At 39.9% G+C, this 20,171-nt stretch overlaps 1 protein-coding gene across 3 annotated transcripts; it reads right to left on the reverse strand.

Annotated features, from left to right (window-relative positions):
• Positions 1-1,562: 1,562 nt before the first annotated feature.
• Positions 1,563-19,887, reverse strand: LOC139648641 (actin-related protein 3). Of its 3 annotated transcripts, XM_071524820.1 has the most exons (12): positions 19,708-19,887; positions 14,484-14,539; positions 13,671-13,795; positions 11,513-11,623; positions 10,932-11,027; positions 10,494-10,601; positions 8,424-8,567; positions 6,038-6,211; positions 5,704-5,796; positions 4,948-5,073; positions 2,683-2,766; positions 1,563-1,699 (listed from the first exon to the last, which is right to left on the reverse strand). In XM_071524820.1, exons 1-12 carry the CDS (start codon positions 19,749-19,751, stop codon positions 1,604-1,606), a joined length of 1,257 nt encoding a protein of 418 aa, XP_071380921.1. In that variant the 5' UTR covers positions 19,752-19,887; the 3' UTR covers positions 1,563-1,603. The 3 variants fall into 3 exon arrangements, with proteins under 3 accessions (XP_071380921.1, XP_071380922.1, XP_071380923.1); XM_071524821.1 differs by lacking the exon at positions 4,948-5,073; XM_071524822.1 differs by lacking the exons at positions 2,683-2,766; positions 4,948-5,073 and having other exon boundaries at positions 1,577-1,699.
• Positions 19,888-20,171: the final 284 nt, after the last annotated feature.

Consider the following 20,171-nt stretch of genomic DNA (forward strand, 5'->3'; position numbering starts at 1 on the left):
CATAAAGCTACTGGAAACCATTTAATACCCATATTCAGACTCTCCAAACTTCACCCTGCATTTGTGTGTCCCTGTACCCACAAGCCTGTGCACTGATTAAACCCGGTCTGCTTATTTTGCTGCCGAAACTCATCTCTTGAGCCTTTATTGCGTCTTCAATTCTGAGCCAGTAACTTTATTTAAATTACTGCCCTTCAGCTTATTTTTTACCAGTTCCCGTGTCACACAGTGTGTGTAGTTTATTACTCTATTTTTTCCAGATGTCTGCTCAATTAAACCCAGAAGACATCATAACACCCTGCTATTTCTTGCATAATTGATAATAGAATCATCTACTAAACCATTTCAATTTCAAACTACCTAAACAACCTAGCAGGTACTACAGTGCATAAGCCTCTAATAGGGCAACTATCAACAGTTACAATGGCTTACATGGTGCAAAAAACAATATAAACAGCATTAGGATGACAACTAATAAGCAGAAATGAAGGGCGAGTGACAAGACTCCAGTACTTAGAAACAAATTTGAGCCTTTATTGGAATGTTGCAAGGCATTAAATACACAAATCCCATCCTTTTTTATAATTTGGTATTTAATAATAAAAAAAAGTTCTAGTCTAACAATACTGGTCTGACAGTCGTTCTTTTTCAATTTCATCTTTATAACCTCAGTAAGTTCTCTCTCTCTTTTCTTTCACTGCATGATAGAGGTGGAAATCTGACACGGTCCAAAGTGATGTGAATTAATGTATGAAGAATTAAAGGGCGGACAGCAATGACACATGTGGGGAATAATAGGAGAAACATCTGTTCAAACTTAAGAAAATACTGCGTATCAAAGCTGCATCGTGGGTTAAAACAGTCACTTGCTGATACTGGTATGCATTAATTTTTTTTTTTTTACCCCTGATTTCCCAAGTTTTACATATAAAAAACTTTTTGTATGAAATATAAACAAGCTCTTGCCGTGATACACAGAGAGAAGTGCATTTGAAGCAGAAAAAAGAAAGAAAAAAGGAGACAATAATATGTTCTAAACTTGTCAATGATCACATGATCTCAAGAGTCATCGGATATTGCCTGGACTCATGTTCTATAAACATAAATAATATGCTCTGATGTCCGGTTATTATCATCAATGTTATTGTCATCATCCTAAGCCTCCACCAACACCATCTTTATAATCATCATCATCACCATCATCATCATCATCATCACCGTTTAGCTCTCTGCATGTTGCTCAACAGATCCGGAAATGTTCTTAAAATTGTTTTGGTTTACAAACCATTTTTTTCCCTCATTTTGGAAAGCAAAACAAAAACAAAACAAAACAAAAAAAAAAAAAAGAAAGGAACATTCACAATAAATTTTCCAGCCGGTCTGTGTTTGGTCTGGTCTCTCTTATTTTTTTTTTTCCTTTTTATATTCTGGATCGTCCTCTTGTTTCTTACATCCATAGTTGAACGAGCAATCAAAAAGCACAAACGCACTACTGTCCCTGACCTCCCAAGCCTGTCCTTTACACATCCTAACCCAGCCCTCCCTGCCCCCCCGCCCCGTCCGCCCCGCCCGCCCCGAATTGTTAGACGTCGGAGGTCCGGAGTTAAGACATGACTCCAAACACAGGGTTGTGGCGACAGATGCTTGGCCCGATCTCTTCGTAGTCCTTTTTGGTGTGGCAAACCTGGTAGAACTCAGGCTGTGGGAAGAGAGGCAGAACATTAAGCGTGTGTTGATGCATAAAAGAAGAAAAAAAAAGACAGAACAGAAGATCATCAAAGTTGCACACGTAGAACCAAACACATCTCTGAAATTGCTTTACCAAAGCTTCAAAGTCATATTCGAACAATTTCTCAAAAGGTTAAATTTGAAGAGTTCTGTTCCAAACTGAGGCATTTGGAAAAGAGCAACACTTTTTCTTAACAAAATGATTGCAGACATAAAGGTAAAGCTTAATTTGGAAACACATTAAAGTGGTAATCTGCAAGATCCTCATTTTTTATTTTATCTTTGTTGCTAAGTGCATTGTTGCTAAGTGTGGGCGATACTGTGACGTCTTTTTCCTTGGATTTTCTGTTGATGCAGAGCTTCTGTAGGTGCCTTTTTTTTTTTTTTCACTTTTGGTGGAATTATCTACAATTTTGAACCACTCAATGATTATATTATCTTTCCAGAAAGTTAATATATAGCATTTAACCTTCTTCAACTCAGAAACATAAGATATATAAAACAGCATTTATGCATATCAAGGAACAATTCTGATTAAATTTGCTCATTTTAACATCAATGAGTGACACCCTTTGAGAATCAAAGAGACATCCTCACTGGTAAAACTACCACCTTCACACACAAATAATTTAGTCATGGGCTTCTTTTTAAAAAAAGAATAATGCAATCACAGTCACAACCTCCCAAGGCATTCACTTCCATGGGACGAAATAATTAACATGATTGTTTTGACATTTGCAAGTGAGGATTCGACAAAACTATGTCCTTTTGTGTCACACAAGATGAAAGTTGCGGCAAATCTAAAAGTAAAATACAGAGACAGACAAGATATCGTCTTCCGCTCATTGTTGCAAATTGTGGTTTCTACCTTAGCTCCTTCCTTTAAGATGACACAGTCAAAACACATTCACATAGGTTCACAAAGTATTGTGGGTGTACATTTGAGATACTTACAGTTGATGCTAACATTGATCCACCAAACCACACAGCATATCTCTGCATATGATGAGTGATAACTTGGACATCAATTGGTTTGGGCTGTGGAGGCAAAACAGTGAGAAGGTTTAAGGACACAAGACCAGTTAACCTGAACCACCTTGTCAAACTCTTAGCGACTGGGACGATACAGGATGGGATGAGACAGACTTTTTCTCCCATATAAGAACTTAGTTTCGGGTCTCTCTCTACCTACTGCACTAGTTTGAAAAATGCAATGAAAAGGGTGTGACAGAAGAGATGGAGAGGGAAGCGGCTATCAAATCAATATGATTTCATAAAGTCGAACTAAAGTACTAAAGACTAAAGAACTAAACATCCAATGACGTTCACCTACTTTTAACCCCAGAAAAAAAGAGAATTGACGATTTGGCGCCCAAAACATTGTCAGTTCAACATACTGTATGTACTTTTATGTGGAGGACTGGATCCTATATACAGTACAAAATGTGTGTACACAATAAACAATATACAACAAAGTCCTTGAGTCTGGATATGCAATGCAAGTGTGTCACTATTACAAGGAAGGTACCATCACTACTAGAAAAAAAATTTAGTCTTACTATCATCCAAATCTGTGTAGTCCAAGTTTTAGACCATGTTTTAGAAGTAACCCACTGAGCAATTTTACGTTGATTAGATGTTTAAAACACGTCTAAATGGCCATAGCCGTCTAGGCTAAATTAAGTTTAAATGGGGTTGAAAAGTGAAAGTTTATTAGATGTCTATACATAGACAAAATTATCCTAGCCTATATGAGAGCTACGCAGAGACGCAATGTTGTTGTGCTCAGATAATTACCTTGTCAGCTAGTCTACAGGACTTCTCTGGTGCATATTTTTGGTATTTACAGATGTTTATTCATTGTAATAATGTATTTACTGCTTGGTCTAAAATAGGTCTATACATAGCCGTAATGATCCTGGGCTATATGAGAGCTAAAGCATAGACGCAACGTTGAAATCACGTCTTTTGCTCAGTGGAAATGATTTGATTGTGATTAAAAAACATTTTTAGCACTACAAGCTCAACTTGAAACATAACTCAGCCCCAAACAGCGACAGATATGAGACAAAACTAGAATTATCCCCCCGAGCACCGCAGCTGCATAAAATTACAGAGGAAGCGCTGCAGCTTGTCACAGCTGGAGACATCTTCACCATTTTATTAGCAACTTTGTAACAGTCACTTGTTGAAAATAAATGTGTTAGTTTATTCTCCAGTGCATGCTATCTGCCTTTGACAAACAAGGAAATTAGATTTTATGGATTTAACGGTTAGAACAGTGAGAAAATGCCAATAATGATGAGCGTCTCAAAAATGTCTTTAGAAATATGTAGGTGATGCAAATTAATGGGCTTATTTGTAAGGTAAGGGAATGTTTTAACTGTACTGATTTTCTCACATCACAATGCTATTCTCACAACTGCAAAAAATACAAATTTACTTGTCTTTAATTTATTAATTTGGAGTTACCGCTTACATCAATTGGCAGTACTATTTCATTGATGCAAAAGCAAACAGCAGAAATTACTTTGTTTTAAAGCTGCAATATACAATTATTTGACACTAAAATCACAATATATTAATAGGATATATCATACATTATCAGTCTGTGTCTGTGACCCTGTACATGCCTAAATCCCCCCCATCCCATTTGCCTGAAATTGGGTTTTCAGTGATGCTCGGGCCGTTTTTTCAGACCAGACCCGTTCAAACACACGGTGAACATCAGCATTGCTTTTTTTGTTTTTGTTTTATTGCAGATTGTTTGTGTTCACTATTTGCTTCTTCAACGCTTGTGGAGGCTTTATAGATGCTGGTTACCTCAGCCTCGGGATAGATACTGTTTAAAGTAGACAGCTCATCAAGATCAATGACAAGTGTTGGGGCGGGAATTTGACCAGCTGAGGGGGAGGAGGGCGAGTTAGGTTTAGGGTTAGGGCTAACAATACACTTACTGCCTCAAGGCAAAAAGCATATTGTAGCTTTAAAAGTCATACATTATGGCTCAGGTTTATATCTCATATTAACAGAAATTATACCATTAAATCCTACTAAACTATAATCAATCCACCTCTATATCAACACTACTTCTTGTGAGACAGGACATATACGTTGAAGTCGTTTTTCCTCAGCTTCACCACTCACGCAGTTATTGCCCTTTGGCTTTGTCAGGCAGTATATTGATCTCTGCTACATGTAAACGGACTGTACTCTCACCTTGAGCTTGCCCCCGCTCAGCTCCTCGCTCATCTTCAGCCGGGCGTCCACCGTCCTCTTCAGGTCTCTCTGCAGACGGCGCCCAAAGTCCCTGAACATGGTGGAGCCTCCTGAGAGAACAATGTTCTGTGGAGGAAAAGGAGATGGGGATTACAAAGCTGTAGGACAGGAAGCACTTAACGCCAGTGACTGGAAACTGGCTTCTGGCCGGCCACATCCAGTATCTGAACCCCATAAGCATGGTGTACAGTGCAATGCACCTACTGGAAGTATCGTGGACGTAACTCAAAGATGGGAGTGAATAAAGACCATGACGCAAAGCCCCAGCCCTGGCTATTACACAGCTACTTACCAAAGATATTAATCATTTCATTATAAGTAATATACAAGCTTCCAACAAAAATACAGCAGGACTGTCTGCAGTAGCCAAGAAGTTAATTTGATTAGAAATCAGCAAAACCGACCGGCCTTCTTGACAGCAGAGTTAATAACTCAAGGTACAGTCAAATCACATCCTGTTAAATGGTAAATAATGTATTTTCATACTTTCTCCAGTCAATATTTGAACTGCCAAGACTTTTAAACCTCGTTTTTACTGCCCTAAAAAGGCATAAATCTGAAAGCCTGATCCTTAAACAAGGTCCCACTGATTGATCACAAGTGAATAGAATAGAATAGAATAGAATAGAAAAAGTGTATTAATACTTACAGGAATGTTTCGCTTAATAAAGAGGTAAAATGAGAATGTCAGCTTACCTTATAGAGAGGACGTCTGACATCGATAGGGCAGTTCTGAATGACCTCGTCCACAACCTCAGAGATTGGCTGGGTGAAATCAGGGTTGGCGAACTGGAAAGGTAAGTAAGCAAAGAAAACGTGTCATTCTGTACATGTGCCAGGTTTATGAAGCTGCAGGAGCAATTAATCCACGCTTAAACACTCCTGAGTGATTTGCGCTACTCTGTAAAACATCCAGGAGCTCTCACTGATGTCAGAGAGACTACGTTTATCAAAACAGCGGTCATGTAAGCGGATGACACCGGCCAGGATTGGCGGGTTAGCAGACTCAATCCGCACTGCGTTAACCAACCTCTGGGTGGAAGAAGATCTCGGGCCCCAGGAAGCGCTCGTAGCCAACATCAATGGTGAACTCCTTCTTGCTGATGGCGTTGATGCCGGTGTACTGCTTGATCCACTTGGAGCCATCCGTGTCGTACTTGCTGAACTCTTTGACTAGATCTGGACACACGTAGCTGAACCGCTCCTGATGGGGGGGGAGCAAAGGGACAAAAAGACAACAGTCAGATTCAGCAAAGCAATCTGATTGATCAATATAGGGAGGCTTTTCCACCCTGGAGCAGGTACTAGCTGCGTGTGAGAGTTGCATGTCTTAAAATGTTCCTCAAATCCGTCTAGTCGATCTAATCGTCTGATCATTGCTAAAACAGTCATTATTTCTTGATGTGTATGCTGTGTTTTTAAAGGTTTTACATGTTTATTTGTCTGCAAATATTTTATATGGGCCCCTAATTATTATATTAATCCTGCTTTTATTCAGTTTTAAACTAAGTAATAAACTCAACAACTCAAAAAAACACATTCCAATCGTGCTAATAAAAGCGAAGCTAGCTGTCTTATTTTGTTTTTCTTGTTTTCTCATGCTCCTCTTGTTTTTATTCTGTTTTTTTTAATGTATTTGTACTACTTTGGAGAGAACTTTTCAGACAATGGACATGCGTTTGTATCCATGGTATGGAAGCCATAATACCTGGGTGGGAGTTCTTTACTGGGATTATAGGTACTCGGGTGTCTGCCTAGCTGCATTACCGTCATGCCTATAATAACAGTGCAGAGCGCCTTCCTGGGTTTTACTGCTATCACAGTAAATATGAATGATTGGTAGCAGAACATATGCTATTGGTTTGATTTGCAGGCTGGAGTGTGAGCCATACTGCAAGCCAGACAGCGGTGGAATTAACATTTCCCAACATGTTTGGCAATAGTCCACAATCCACATCCCCTCGATGACGAATGCTAATTATTTGGATTCACTTTATTTCTCGTCTGTGTGTCTCGGGGTAATGAAGAACGGTCCTTGACATCAAGAACACTACAAAGACTTGGATTAACAAGCTGTTTAATAAACATGGAGGAAGTGTAGAGAAACGAGGTGAATCACAATTAATAATGGTGATTAAAAAAAAGGAGCAATTAAAAGGGAAGGCCTAATGACAACATAATTAACATTACAGTCATGTCAGGTTTTGAAGTGGGAAGTGGAAACAGAAAATAAAATCTATAGTACTTTTGGCGTTGTTGAAAAACAAAAAGATTAAACTGTAAAAAATTGTTGCTATAGCCACTAATCTTTGAGTACATTTTTCTTCTATTTGTAATGCATATCATCATGTCCTGCAAAAAAACTCATTATCTCAGAAACTAAAGAGAAAGCGTTCCAAATTATGTTTATGCATTTTGCTATTTTGAAATGCATTTGCTGTAGTTTGTGTTTATCCCAGAATTGGGGACAATGTCAACTGTCAGACACAAAACAAAACAAAACAAAACAAAACAAAACAAAAGCAGAATTGGAGATACAAGAATTTTGTAGGAAACCCTCTTTGTAGGAAACCCGCATTTAACTGGCAGACCAATAGTGCCATCTAGTGTCCTCATGAGGAAAATTAGGTTTGAGGGTTTCATTTAATCTTTCAAACCAAAGACCAGAGTCATCACTGTCACTAAGAGAGTCTAAAGATGAAAGAAAAAATGGCTCCTATGCATCTTTTTTTAACCCACTTACCTATTTGCTAGAAAATTTTTTACAGTGCATCCACCCAAATAACAGACCTACTGAATCAGAATTACTTTGTCAAGTACAATAAATGTACCAGAATTTGTTTACATTACACTGGTGTAGACACAGATGGGCAATTTACATAATTGTTAACAACTACTTCTCATGTGCTCTCCTCTTTGTAAACGTTATCATTTTTCCGTCTAAATTTCCATTACATTTCATCCACCAATCAGAACTTGGCTGAGATAACTAAGGGGTGAGACTGGCGAGGGATCAGCTTGCCCTTACACTGATATGATTAGTTGAAAGGAGGGAAGAAAAGGAAGGAGGGGAGGAAAGAAAGAATTAAAGAAGGAGCGAAACAAGGAAGGAGGTAAGGAAAGGAGACTAGGCCAAATGGAGGGAAAGGAAGGAACAACACATACATTGCACATCCACCTATGTATGTATGTATGTATGTATGTGTATAATGTGAAACCAGATCTTTGTCCCAGTGTATCTACACCAAAGTCACCAAAGACCTAAATGGATTTTAATGCTGAGAATGAAAGAGAAATAATCAGAATCGGTCATGATACTAGGAATTACAAATGTGACTCTAGTAGGTCTCTGGGGGCAACCTTATCCTCCTCAGCAGAAGAGGTGGCTGATGGGAAATGTAGCCGGGTGACTCTACCTTGACTGCCTTGGCGGTCTCCAGCGACTGCTCCGGCGGGATGCCCACCTCCCGCTCCCTCAGGAGCTGCTGGGTGAAATAGGTGATGTCACGTCCCGCGATGGGAATGTGCTTTATACAGCTGCCGATAACATAACCCTCGGCCTGAGAGAGAGAGGGAGAGAGAGAGGGAGACGGAGAGAGAGAGAGAGAGAGAGAGAGAGAGAGAGAGAGAGAGAGAGAGAGAGAGAGAGAGAGAGAGAGAGAGAGAGAGTGTGTGAGAGAGAGAGAGAGAGAGAGAGAGAGAGAGAGAGAGAGAGAGAGATAGACAGATGGGAGAGACAGAAAGAAAAAATAGAGAGAGCAGGAGGGAAAAAAAAAGTGTTGATGTCATAGCACAAAATTGAATGGAACATTCAAGCACATGAACACGGGTGTGTACAAAATACAAAATCAGCTGTAATGGCCAATGAGTTTTCATTGTCATGGTTTGATTTTTTCCTGGGATCTAAGCACTGCGATTCCTTCTCTGTATTCCCCCATTGTTGTGCTTGGCTCGTTTTGCGTATGTTCAGCAGTGGCCACAGACATGCTGACTCAGTCGCCCAACCACAAAATGTATTCTGCAAGCACATTTCCTAACTGAGTAATTCCTTCCAACCTCTAAAATATCATGGCCTACTTTTGAAGTTCTACTTTATCCTGACACTGAGGAAGTAGACAGGTGGAAATAATAATAAAAAATAAAAAAAACATCATTTGTAAATCATTTGTCAAAGCAGGGTTACAAAATGCTTTACAGACAAGCCGATAATAATAAATGTCAGACACTCAATAAAAATGGCAGAAATTAATTAAAAAACACCTTTAAAGAAGCATAAAGCAGTCAAATATAGAGAAATAGAGAGAAATAGGTAACTTTTTGTATATAAATAGAGACACATCAATCAGGTTTTCTGGGGCCCGTTCCACCAGTTCCAATTACCAGTTTTGTAACAGTGTTATTGACCGATCACCAATCCGATCAATATGATGCATTTTGCGCGGACTCTCTACTAACAACTGCACATCAGGTAAAAGTGCACAGCAAGCATAAACAGTAAAACCTCAATATAACACTGTGTTTAACAGATTGGTCTTATGGCTGCATGACTTTGCTGCCTCTAACCATGTGTTAATAAATCAAAGTTTTATCGACGCATAGTTATTACGTGTTTGTGTGTGCTTGATGACTGAGGTGCTAACTCACCTCTTGCCTGGCGGCTGCACATGAAAACAGTTTTTCATTGAGGCAGCACAGGCTATGCCTTCTGTCCAATACATTACATTCATAAAGCAATGTCAGAAATTGATATAAGCTACAGTATGTGAGCTGTCAATGTTTATTAACTGTTGAAAACAGAGAATGAATACAATAATCAATCACTCAAAATACTCTGTTCTGAACAGTGCAATGAAATGACCAAGTCTCTCTCTGAAATTAAAAACAGCGAGGCCACTTAAGGAATGGACGGGCCCCTTCTCTATTAAAAGATAAAAAGCACTTACTCAGTTACGGTCAAATGGTACGAGCATAAATAACAAACCTAGACCTATAATGTGATCAGGCAGATAAATCGTCATTCACCAAGGATATCCTGATCAACTATTTTATTGTCTCTGATCTGATCTGCATCATTTAATATTCTGATATTTTTGTCATTTTTTTAAACAATTAAACAGCTGCGTACAATAAGCATCACTCTGATCGATCTAAAATCAGTAAACCCAAAGCGAGCGAGGAAAGATAAGCTTGATACTCGGTTAAACAACTGCGTTAAGAATAAATAGCCTATAGCATGGCCCCATTTCTTTTCATCTTTAATAGTGTTTGTCATCGCATTGATCGGGTCCAATTGCAATCTTTGATATCGGCTCGGTGATGCAGATTTTGCCAGACAACGCAACGCATTTGGCACAACACATTTTCAAATGGACGCTCTTTCTCCAAGAACTAGGAACTGTGTATGTGTGTGTATGTGTGTGTGAGAGTGAGAAATTGATTGAGCGGTGTCTGTTGGCCGGCGTGCGTCTGTCAGTCAGTGAACTCACCACTGGGATGACGTGGGTGACGCCGTCTCCGCTGTCGATGACTGTGCCTGTCAGTGTCCTCTCTCCCACCTGTCTGGACGTCCAGGAGGCTGCCAGAGCCAGCACAGCCTGGGAGGGACACACACACACACACACACAGCAATGTCACACTGACTACCATTGCCCATACTGTTTGTTCATACACAGATAGGCTGCTGCCACATTATCATGAGAATTGGTCAAATGGTCAAATTAGCAAGTAGTATAGAAATAAAGAAATAAAATACATGGCTAAAAATTCTTAAACAAGAAATTTAAAACTGGCCTATAAGAATGCATTTCAGGATAATTATGATTATCATTCAGATGGGAGGAAGGATGCGCCTGCATGAAGTGTCAATCGGGGTCAAACAAAATCTCTCATTCACACAACAGACATCCCAGCTTATGAGGCCGAACCTGCACTGCGATGTACAGTCCCGGGACATTGAAGGATTCAAACATGATCTCAGCTGTGTACTCCCGATTTTCTGGTGTGTTCAGAGGAGGCTCTGTCTGCAAAGAGAGAACACACACACACACACACACACACACACTACAGTTATTCTGTAACAGATTTATATTCAGACTTAAAGGTTAGGTTAGTCTCAGTTTAAAGTATTATACGTATAATGGCACTATGAATGCCTGGATGTTAACTACCCTGCTAGCGTAACATTGGTTGAAACTGAAGTTTATTCCCATGTGGCATCACATAGCAGGTGAGAGGCCACCAAAAAGACAATATTAACATAAAAGTAACCAAGTTTTAAATTAAATCTATGAATCTGTTCTTATCTCGTTGTTGAATGCTTCACACAATACCATTTTGGCTGGAAAAACACGTTTTTGGCAGGGTTTTTTTTTTGTTTACTAAGCCGCAGGTGAGACAAAAAGCTAATTTTGCATACTGCCTGAGGGAAGAGGGAAGAAGCCACTCAGAACATTCATCAGGAACCAGGAAGTAGAACCGGGAAGTGGTCAGGGTTAGGGACTCTTACCAGGAGGAAGTAGTGGTCCTCAGGCTCCGCCCTTAGGTACTTGAAGATGACCTGCTCCATGAAGCGCTCCATCAGGTCCCAGTCCTCCACAATACCATGACGGATTGGCCACTGTTGCCGCAAGGGGTCAAAAGGACAGCCAATCAGAACAATACACACAAGATATCAGGGCAGTGGAGGAAATGCAAATAAGACTAATGCAAACACAGCAGATATGTTTTAAAATGTGGATGCCATTATGAGAAAAGGGTTGCAACACTGTTTTGAAACATTAGTGAACATTAGTGAGGGACATTTGTCCTCCATTATATTCAGAGTTTTCCCCTGCCAACTGGATGAAGCTGCCAATCTACAGGTTTTTCTGACCACCTAAATAACATCATGAAATATAGGAAATAATGTGTCTTCTCCTGGCATAAGGCATGCAAATGATTTCCAGTTGTGCCTTTGTCTTGCGGAGAGCTTCTGAACGGATTCAAAATTAGGTTTCTGTTTTTGTGCGATTTGAAAACCTCATCCCCACTCAAAAACATCTTCTTTAACAAGCTTTGGTGGCTGGACATTTGGAAATTATGATGAAATACTTGGCATCACTACAAGAGAAGGTCATTTGTACAATTTAGTTTTTGTCTGCTTCAACAAAAAGTGCATGTACAAAATCAAACTTTTAGATGAGACAATTAGCATTAGACAATTAATTCGTCTCACTGATCCCAGGAAAAAACGCATAGACTAGAGAAAGGCATGCTTTTGTGAGATCACTGTCCAGTTTTCTTCTGAACTGAACATTTGAACTGTAATAGTTCAAACAAGAAATTTGGTAATCTTTACATGACTGTAGCCCCTATATATGAGGAGCAGCCCTTATTGTGAGTTGCCAAGCAGGTTTCTGGCATCACAGTCCTTTAATAAATAATGACATCTGACAAAGGGTCCGCAGCACAGGACAGACTCCTCTCTACATGCAGGTAATACACTGCAACAACGATCTCTAAAATGCGCAATATGCGAGTTGTCACATGATGTCATGCATTTGTTATGCCGGATGCAGTGGGTGGAGTGGAACCACATCACCACACCTCTTGGGAAGGGAGGTAGTTCAAGAGAGTGAACCATTTGGAAAATTCTGCTCCGAAATGTATTCGTTCATTCTCCCTCAGGAATGGAGGTTGTTGGGGAGAATGAAAGGTTTGGAACTGTGCACTGAACTGTACTCAAACTCTGGATCAAAGCTCCTTCCCATTATGAAATGCGCACATTCATACACATGAAATATGGAGCAAAGTGTTCATTTCTGGTTTAAATTACAACAAAGACATTTTAACAACTATGTACACACTGCTGCATTTTTTGTGAGATTAGTGTGAGAGGGTCACCACACACCAGAGTTGTGTCAAATAGTGTTTAAAACATGCATTAATATAGCTGGAGTTCCAGATGGATTAATTGCAACAAGTTAAATTAGACTGCATCAGGTAAGTTGTCAATCACAAAAAATTATACCAAATTCATGATACTAAACTTGTCTAATCTTTCTCCAACTCTATATATTTGCCTATGCGGCAACTTCCACCCACCTGGTACTCCATGCAAATTAAAAATAGATGCTAAGTACCCCGGTCTGTTAGGGCGGTCAGTCAGTTCAAACCTCTGAGGCACTGATGGAGAATTTTGAAGCTGATCAATGTTCATTAAGGAGGGCTCTATCTGAGAAATATGAGTTGTCAGTGTTCAGCTTTCCACGTTCTATGCACAGTGCAAAGGTTTGAAATATGTATACTTCACATAAAAAACGTTTTTGTAATTGGTAGGCAGGCTGGGATGGTGGTTAGAGACTATCTTGTGACTGGGAGGTCACAGGTTTGATTCCATCCCTGTCCATCCCTGTTAAAGTCTACTTCCACAAAGCACTGGAACTCTACCTGCTCCTGCTCCTGTCCCTACAGACTGCCGCCTACGGTGAAATGTGTAAATGTTTCTCAGGGACAGTGGCCTAATTCCTAAATACATTACATGTACTATGGCAATTTAAGTGCTCCAAAGAAATTAAAATTTGTCCTCTGGTCCTGGATTTATGCCTGGGACATTTTGAAGATGCAAACCAACAGCACAAAATTGCTTTGCCAGTAGTTTTTCTGAAGCAGTCAGGGTCTGGTACCTTAGTAGCGTATGTGGGCTTGTCTATTGCCTCATCTCCAATGAAGAAATCCAAGTCATCCACCCCCTTCATCATCCTCCGCTGGGCCTGGTCCCCAACCTTGGCTGACTCTTTGATGGCAATACCTGACATGAAAAGGAAAACAACATGTTCCGTCAATACAGCACTAAACTCTATAACTTTTACAAAAGCCTTGTAGTTTTTTATTGGCAAATAATTACAATGCTAAAGATAAATGTCTCAATTGTAAATGAATAGACCCTCATGGTTTTGAATCTAGAAGGCTATTTATCGCATGGCCTAATTATATCAAGCCTCTCAATGTAATGTTGATCAGGATCTGTGCTGGCATAAGTAATGTTATTCAACCAGCAGTGGCTAAAAAGCTCATGTTTCACCCTGCCTTCCTATTCATTGACTGAAATATGAGTTTCAGAACATTTTCCTCTTTAAACAATGCTACAGCACTGAACTTTGTAATTTATCCTGTGGTTTAGAGCTGATGACTTTGCCAGGTAACAACTATCATTTACAATGACACGTTTTCTACTGCTATGATCAGGAGAACCTGTTCACTAACCTGTCCACTCAAGCAAAAAGTAGCTCAACCTATTTTCTTATTGTTAATGATGCTGTCATTGTTGGAACTGATCATGAAAACCAGCACGAGATGTCAAAATATATATACGTACCGTATATATATATCTATATAATGTATATTTTCCTCTCATCAAAGATGCATCACGGTCATTGCTTGTGTCACTGGCCTGCTTGGCTGATGTGAGGGAATTGAATGCACAGTTAAATACTCACATGATGGAACGATGAACTGTGGCTCTGTGTTCCCTGCGTACCCCAGTTTAGTGTATCTGCAAGAGAAAAGCATCACATCAGAGAAGCTGCATGTTCCGGTTTGCCAGACAAATCCAAGCATCAGCTGGATTACTGGCACTACATTTGTATGCATGAAAGTTTACTTCACTTAAGAATATATTTGAATGTGATCTCCTATGCTATCGTTTTGATCAATACCATCACTGTCTTTCAGCGGACTGGTCGGATGCCAAAATCAGCAGCAGCTCTGCAGTTTGCTAATGGGAGGCCATTCAAAGGGCCATTCATGTCACATCGCAAAACTGAAGCGTATTCATATTTCTCCCGAAAAAAAAGAATCACTTCTCTATAAACTGAGCGTCCTTAATATAGACTAGCTTTGACCTCAGTACTGGCTGCGTTCTTTATTGGTCAATTTTCTGTGTGATGAAAAGTCAAAGCGAGGCCTAAACCAAAGAGAAAAGTGTATATGAAAATGAGTTTGCAAACACAAAAGCAACATTTGACACTTGATTGTCAAGTCAAGCCATTTTCTAACCCCTTGTTCAGACAACACTACAATAATTTGGCCAAACGACACTGAGCTTATTCATTCAGTTTAGCCAACAGACGCCTTAGCCTTAGCATCAGCATCAAAGACTTGACATTTTACAGCCTTCTCTGTGTTCCTCCTTTTGCACTGTGGCGTTTTGCTGGGCACATGCTAACCAGATGTAAGGCTTGGCCCAGACAGAACCCCCATGCTTCCTGCACACTGGGCCCAAGGGACTGATAGAGGACACTGCTGAGGACTGCCAAGGCACTGTGGGCATAATAGGCTACATCCTGGTCATAATAGTAGCTCCTTTGAATTGGAGTTTATAAAAGAAGCATGAAGGGCCACATCGGCAGTCTTTAAAAGAAATGATGTGGGAATATTATGAACCCTCTGAAGTCTCAGAAATAGGCTACAGTGTGCTAAGACAGTGAGTTAGAAGTGTGAGCAGAACATGAAGATAGTTGTCAAATTCGAGACACTGTCAGTATTCTAACAATTTTGTAATTGTTGCATATAAAACATTGTGTCTTTTGTCTTTTGTTTGTTGACCTGGCTGCTAAAGTAATAATCTGCAACTTTTTCATATCAATGAATAAATAAATAAATGTTTGGTACTCTATCACCAACTCATACTGTATAGCCTAATAATGATTCAAACCTTTTATATTTGCTGTTCTAAGCACCTGTGACAGGAGGTTCCTCTTTACTGAGAAAAATCCTCTGCTGTACAAGGAAGTGATGCGTTTTATGCTTACAGAAGCAACAGCAGTTGTTTTGAATGAAAAGAGGAAGCAAGGAAGAAATAGAAGAACCCACAGTCTACATAGAGTGTATTTATTATTATACTAAGAAAAAAATAAAGTAAGAAAAACAAGAATCTTGCAGATAAGCACTTTAAAGACCACACAACATGGACAAATATCATGTTTTGTCAGTGTTTACAGTTTCTATAAGACTTGCAATATGACTCACAATATTATAATTTCTTAACTTTTTTTGTAGTTTTTGAGTTCATATTTCTTTTTAACATGTTTGAAATACTCTCACAGCCAGCTCTAATTGTGAGGCAGATTGTGAGTAGTTATCTTACTAATGACCACTCTCCTTATATTGTGCAGTGTTTCTGTGTGCCTTTATGCCAGAAACTAGTTACTACTTTGCTCATGGATTGCATGGACTATAAAAATGAATTTCAAAAAATACGTTCATATTGCAGCTTTTGCAATATTGTGTTCTTTCATACTGGAATATCAATATGAATTTGATACACAGTTTGGCCCCATCTCCAATGCAATCCCAACAAAATAAATCATGGTTTCTCTGCTTCTCCTCCTCAAGGAAATGTGTTAAATGTGATTTTAATGATTTGACATTTAGCATAATAAAACACCATAATATCTGTGCCTCTAAAATGTGTTTAGAAATATGTGGATGATGTACTGACTTTTGTTGAGACTTTTGTTGCAGCCCTGCACCAATTTTTCAGGCTGGGGCTGAAGATGAGAATGAACAGTGCAAGTCATTGTGGATAGGAGTATCAGATAAATGCCCAAACTGAAAATAGTTCAAGCAAAAATAGGAACTATGTGGAGAGGCTGCCTGGATTCACATGACCAACATATCTCTGCAATCCTGGGCCTCGCTGCAATAGATAAATACTAAGCCTTGACTGGACTGCAAGTATAACCCAACTTAAAAAATAACTTAATAATATAACTTAACTATATATTGGTTTGCCAATATATGGAGCCGATACCGGCCTTTAATAAAAAAAAATCAGATGTAAGCCGGTCAAAGTCGTCCACCTCTGATATGATGGATACGATGCCATTTGTTGTCTTTATTGTATAATTGAGAGATGCTACACTGGTTGTCTATGGGAAGTCCTTAAGCCAAATTGATTCTTGTGCAACCTTTTGATTGGTTTCCACACAAGTATGCATGTTTTTACTGTTACTGTTGTCATGACTGTCATTATTATTATCCTGGGTATTAACGGAGAGTGTTAGCATCCCATAACCTAACTGCTGCTTCAGACGCTTTTCCACCTTGACAAGTATAAAATTCTGGAAGAAAAGACTGAATACTTGTGTTTTTTTGGCAAGAAAGTGGCCACATTTAAAGATTTTAAATAACTGTCAAAAAAACATATTGGCTGTTGGCAGCTTTAATCCAAAAATGGTGCGATTGGTATCAGCCTTCACAAGCCCATATCGGGCAATCTCATTACAATAATAACAAGGACTGACAGCCGCAGCAGCCAAGAGTGTAGCAGTAATACTCTGAACAGCAAAACACGGCGCTTCATTCCACAGAACAGTCCTAGCTTGTCTGGAGCAGCCACCTGCCTCAACAAGCCTGACACACCACACGCCTGACAGTGGACATCGCTGCACAGGAGAGCTGGAGCTGCACACAGCAGTCAGCCAAACTCTCAACAAAACAGCAGCTATTTGTTTGGAGAATTAATCAATGTTTGGCAAACGACAATATGCATCAGGAGAGAGGGTTATCCTCTGAATTAAAGCTTAGAAATGTGATTCTATGTCAGTGATCTATCTCCTGCTACATGATACGTCTAATAGTGAAGCACACCTTTTTTTGCCTTGAGCTCAGTGAGGCATAGACTCTTTGGCAATACATAGAAAGCCTGCAGCCTGTAATGAAGGTCTACTTTAGCCCAGAACTTATCATTTAGATCCATGCTGAGGCTGACTAATGATTGTAGCCTTGAGTTATGAAATTTTCAACTGTTTGCTTAGGACAGAAAAAGAACGACTCCACCCAAGCTCCTCAACTGCACTAAGATACAACAACACCTATGTTTTCTACAGGGGAAACCTTGATTATATAGCATATTGCTAGTTTTGCACAAAGAAGGGCAACACTGCTAACAACATGAAAACTGTTACTCCAAAAACATCCCCAAATGTGGATGTAGCGGTTGTTCTTTTGTTGCACAGTCAACTCTATCCTAATAATAGCAAGCCACTTGTAAGGTTGATGTCAGACAGGAAATGGAGTGTCACATTTTGGCCATCATGGGCATGACTCATAGACTTTAGCTATGCTGTGTGAGATATCCTGCTTCTGACCAGGCTGGCCACAGCTGTTCGACCCTCCCAGCCCTTCACAACATCTGCTGCTGGTTGGTACTCTCTGGCTGTATCTGCAAAGCTGGCACTCATCATAATATTCACTTAAAAAGCCTGATTATAAACCTAATCCCAACCTAAATGGAGACTTTAGGCCTATAAGCTTCTTGTGGTCATCAATATTGGAAGATATGGTGATTCATGACTTTAGGGCTTGGCCAGAAAGTAAAAACCATCTGCTCCAGGAAGAACTAGGCAGGCTAACCTAATTGTCAGCTGCACTCTCTCTTGCTCTTCCTCCCCAGTGCGGACCAGAAGCACTAGGCTGGTTAACAGCCTGAAGGGAGGAGGGGGATAAGTGAAGAGGAATGCAATGTGAGGAGTGAGGAGTTCAAGTCTCTACATGCAAGCAATGCAAACCACTGTTAGCCCCCAAAAACCGAACTGAGCATAACTATCATGCTGTCTGAGTACTGTTATTAGGCCTCATCTACATGAGTGCACGGGTTAAAAAGAAAACAGTTCTCTTCGTCAGAGCAATAACTGATTCATTCATATAAAAGGGTAGAGACAACTGTTTGAGGGAGTAAGATATGTAAGACATTTTAATAGATGTCTTACATATCTTACTCCCTCATTTTGACAGAAAAAACAAGGCATCCCAACAATAATCAAGAAACCTAAATGGTGTCATAACAGGAAAGGCAGGTATGCACAACGATCAATACAAACTGCTGCAGAAAGAACGAGGTCATATGTTGCGGAATATCATTTTGACAGTCGGTTTAAAATGTCCATTAGCCCTCAAAGTAAATGCTTATAGTGTCATTACAGCTGTGACAAATCGGTTAGATAAAGGAACAGTCGCCCGACAAAGAGGAGAAATTAGAGAACTTAATCAAAAAAACATGCTCGGATGCCGAGAAACGACCATATATGGACTAAAAAGCGTGAATGAGGAAGTGTAGGTTGTGTAGGAAGTCGCTCTGCGCCTGCTCAAATCCAAAGCACTGTGCAAAAACATTTTATGAATCGCAATACCTAAAGTCACAGATACCTCTGCGACGTATGCACGGGGGTGGAAAAGCTGATGGAAAAGATGCGATATTACAAAAAAAAGCCAGTAAACAGCTTGCTAGCTCCAAATGAATGAAATCAGTTAAAAGGGAAGCCTTCATCAGCCAGGTTTCGGTCTTGCCACAGCATAGGTTCTTGCAATGAAATCCCCTCGACAGGAAGAAAACATATTCTGGTGATGAAAGCAAACGGCTAGCCCGCTAATGGTGAAGCTAACTAGCTACATACATAACGGATATCAAACCTTAGCAGCCGAAACAATCTGACTGGGTTTATCTCGCAAATGAATGGGCGAAAAATATGTGTAGCTGTTCGTTAGCATGTTAGCCTTGCTAGCTGGCTAGCTGTCTGAATACACACATACATACACACACACACATACACACACCCAGTTGCTGCTGACACTGACAGCCCTTAACGTTACCAAGCTACTCGGTGACACCCAAAAAAACCTCTGTGCTCTCTGCATGGCGGTCCGGTTTGAATAGCTCACCCTGTACCGCAGTCGACAACACACGCCGGTAACCGTCCTGCCATCTCTCCTCGGGGTTTCTGCTAATCACAAACGTGTGATTTTTGATGGATAACAGTCTGTGTCGGCTGAAGGATCTGGCAAGCCGTCCACAGGCGGAACCCTGAACCCGCACAGTGCCGTTTCCACTTCCGCACTCGGCTTCAGACAGGCAGGGAGGGAGAGGCAAGATGGCGGACACCGGGCGATGCAGGCAGGGCGCTTCAGCTGTCAATCACACACACAGGGCCTGGACAACAACTGCCACAAAAAACATTTATTTTACATTAACTTCAGTTCTGTTCATTTCATTTCAATGGACTTTAGCATTATTATTATTACTATTATTATTGTTAGTAGTAGTAGTAGTAGTAATAGTAATAATAATGATTATATTGATTATAATAATAATAGCCTAATTTTCTCCATGTTCTCATTATATTTCC

Source organism: Centroberyx affinis, unplaced genomic scaffold (genome assembly GCF_046629955.1).
Source record: "Centroberyx affinis isolate AG114_WGS23_722 - 3 ecotype Tasmania unplaced genomic scaffold, CSIRO-AGI_Caff_v1 ptg001235l_1, whole genome shotgun sequence".
In the NCBI taxonomy this organism is placed as follows: Eukaryota; Metazoa; Chordata; class Actinopteri; order Beryciformes; family Berycidae; genus Centroberyx; species Centroberyx affinis.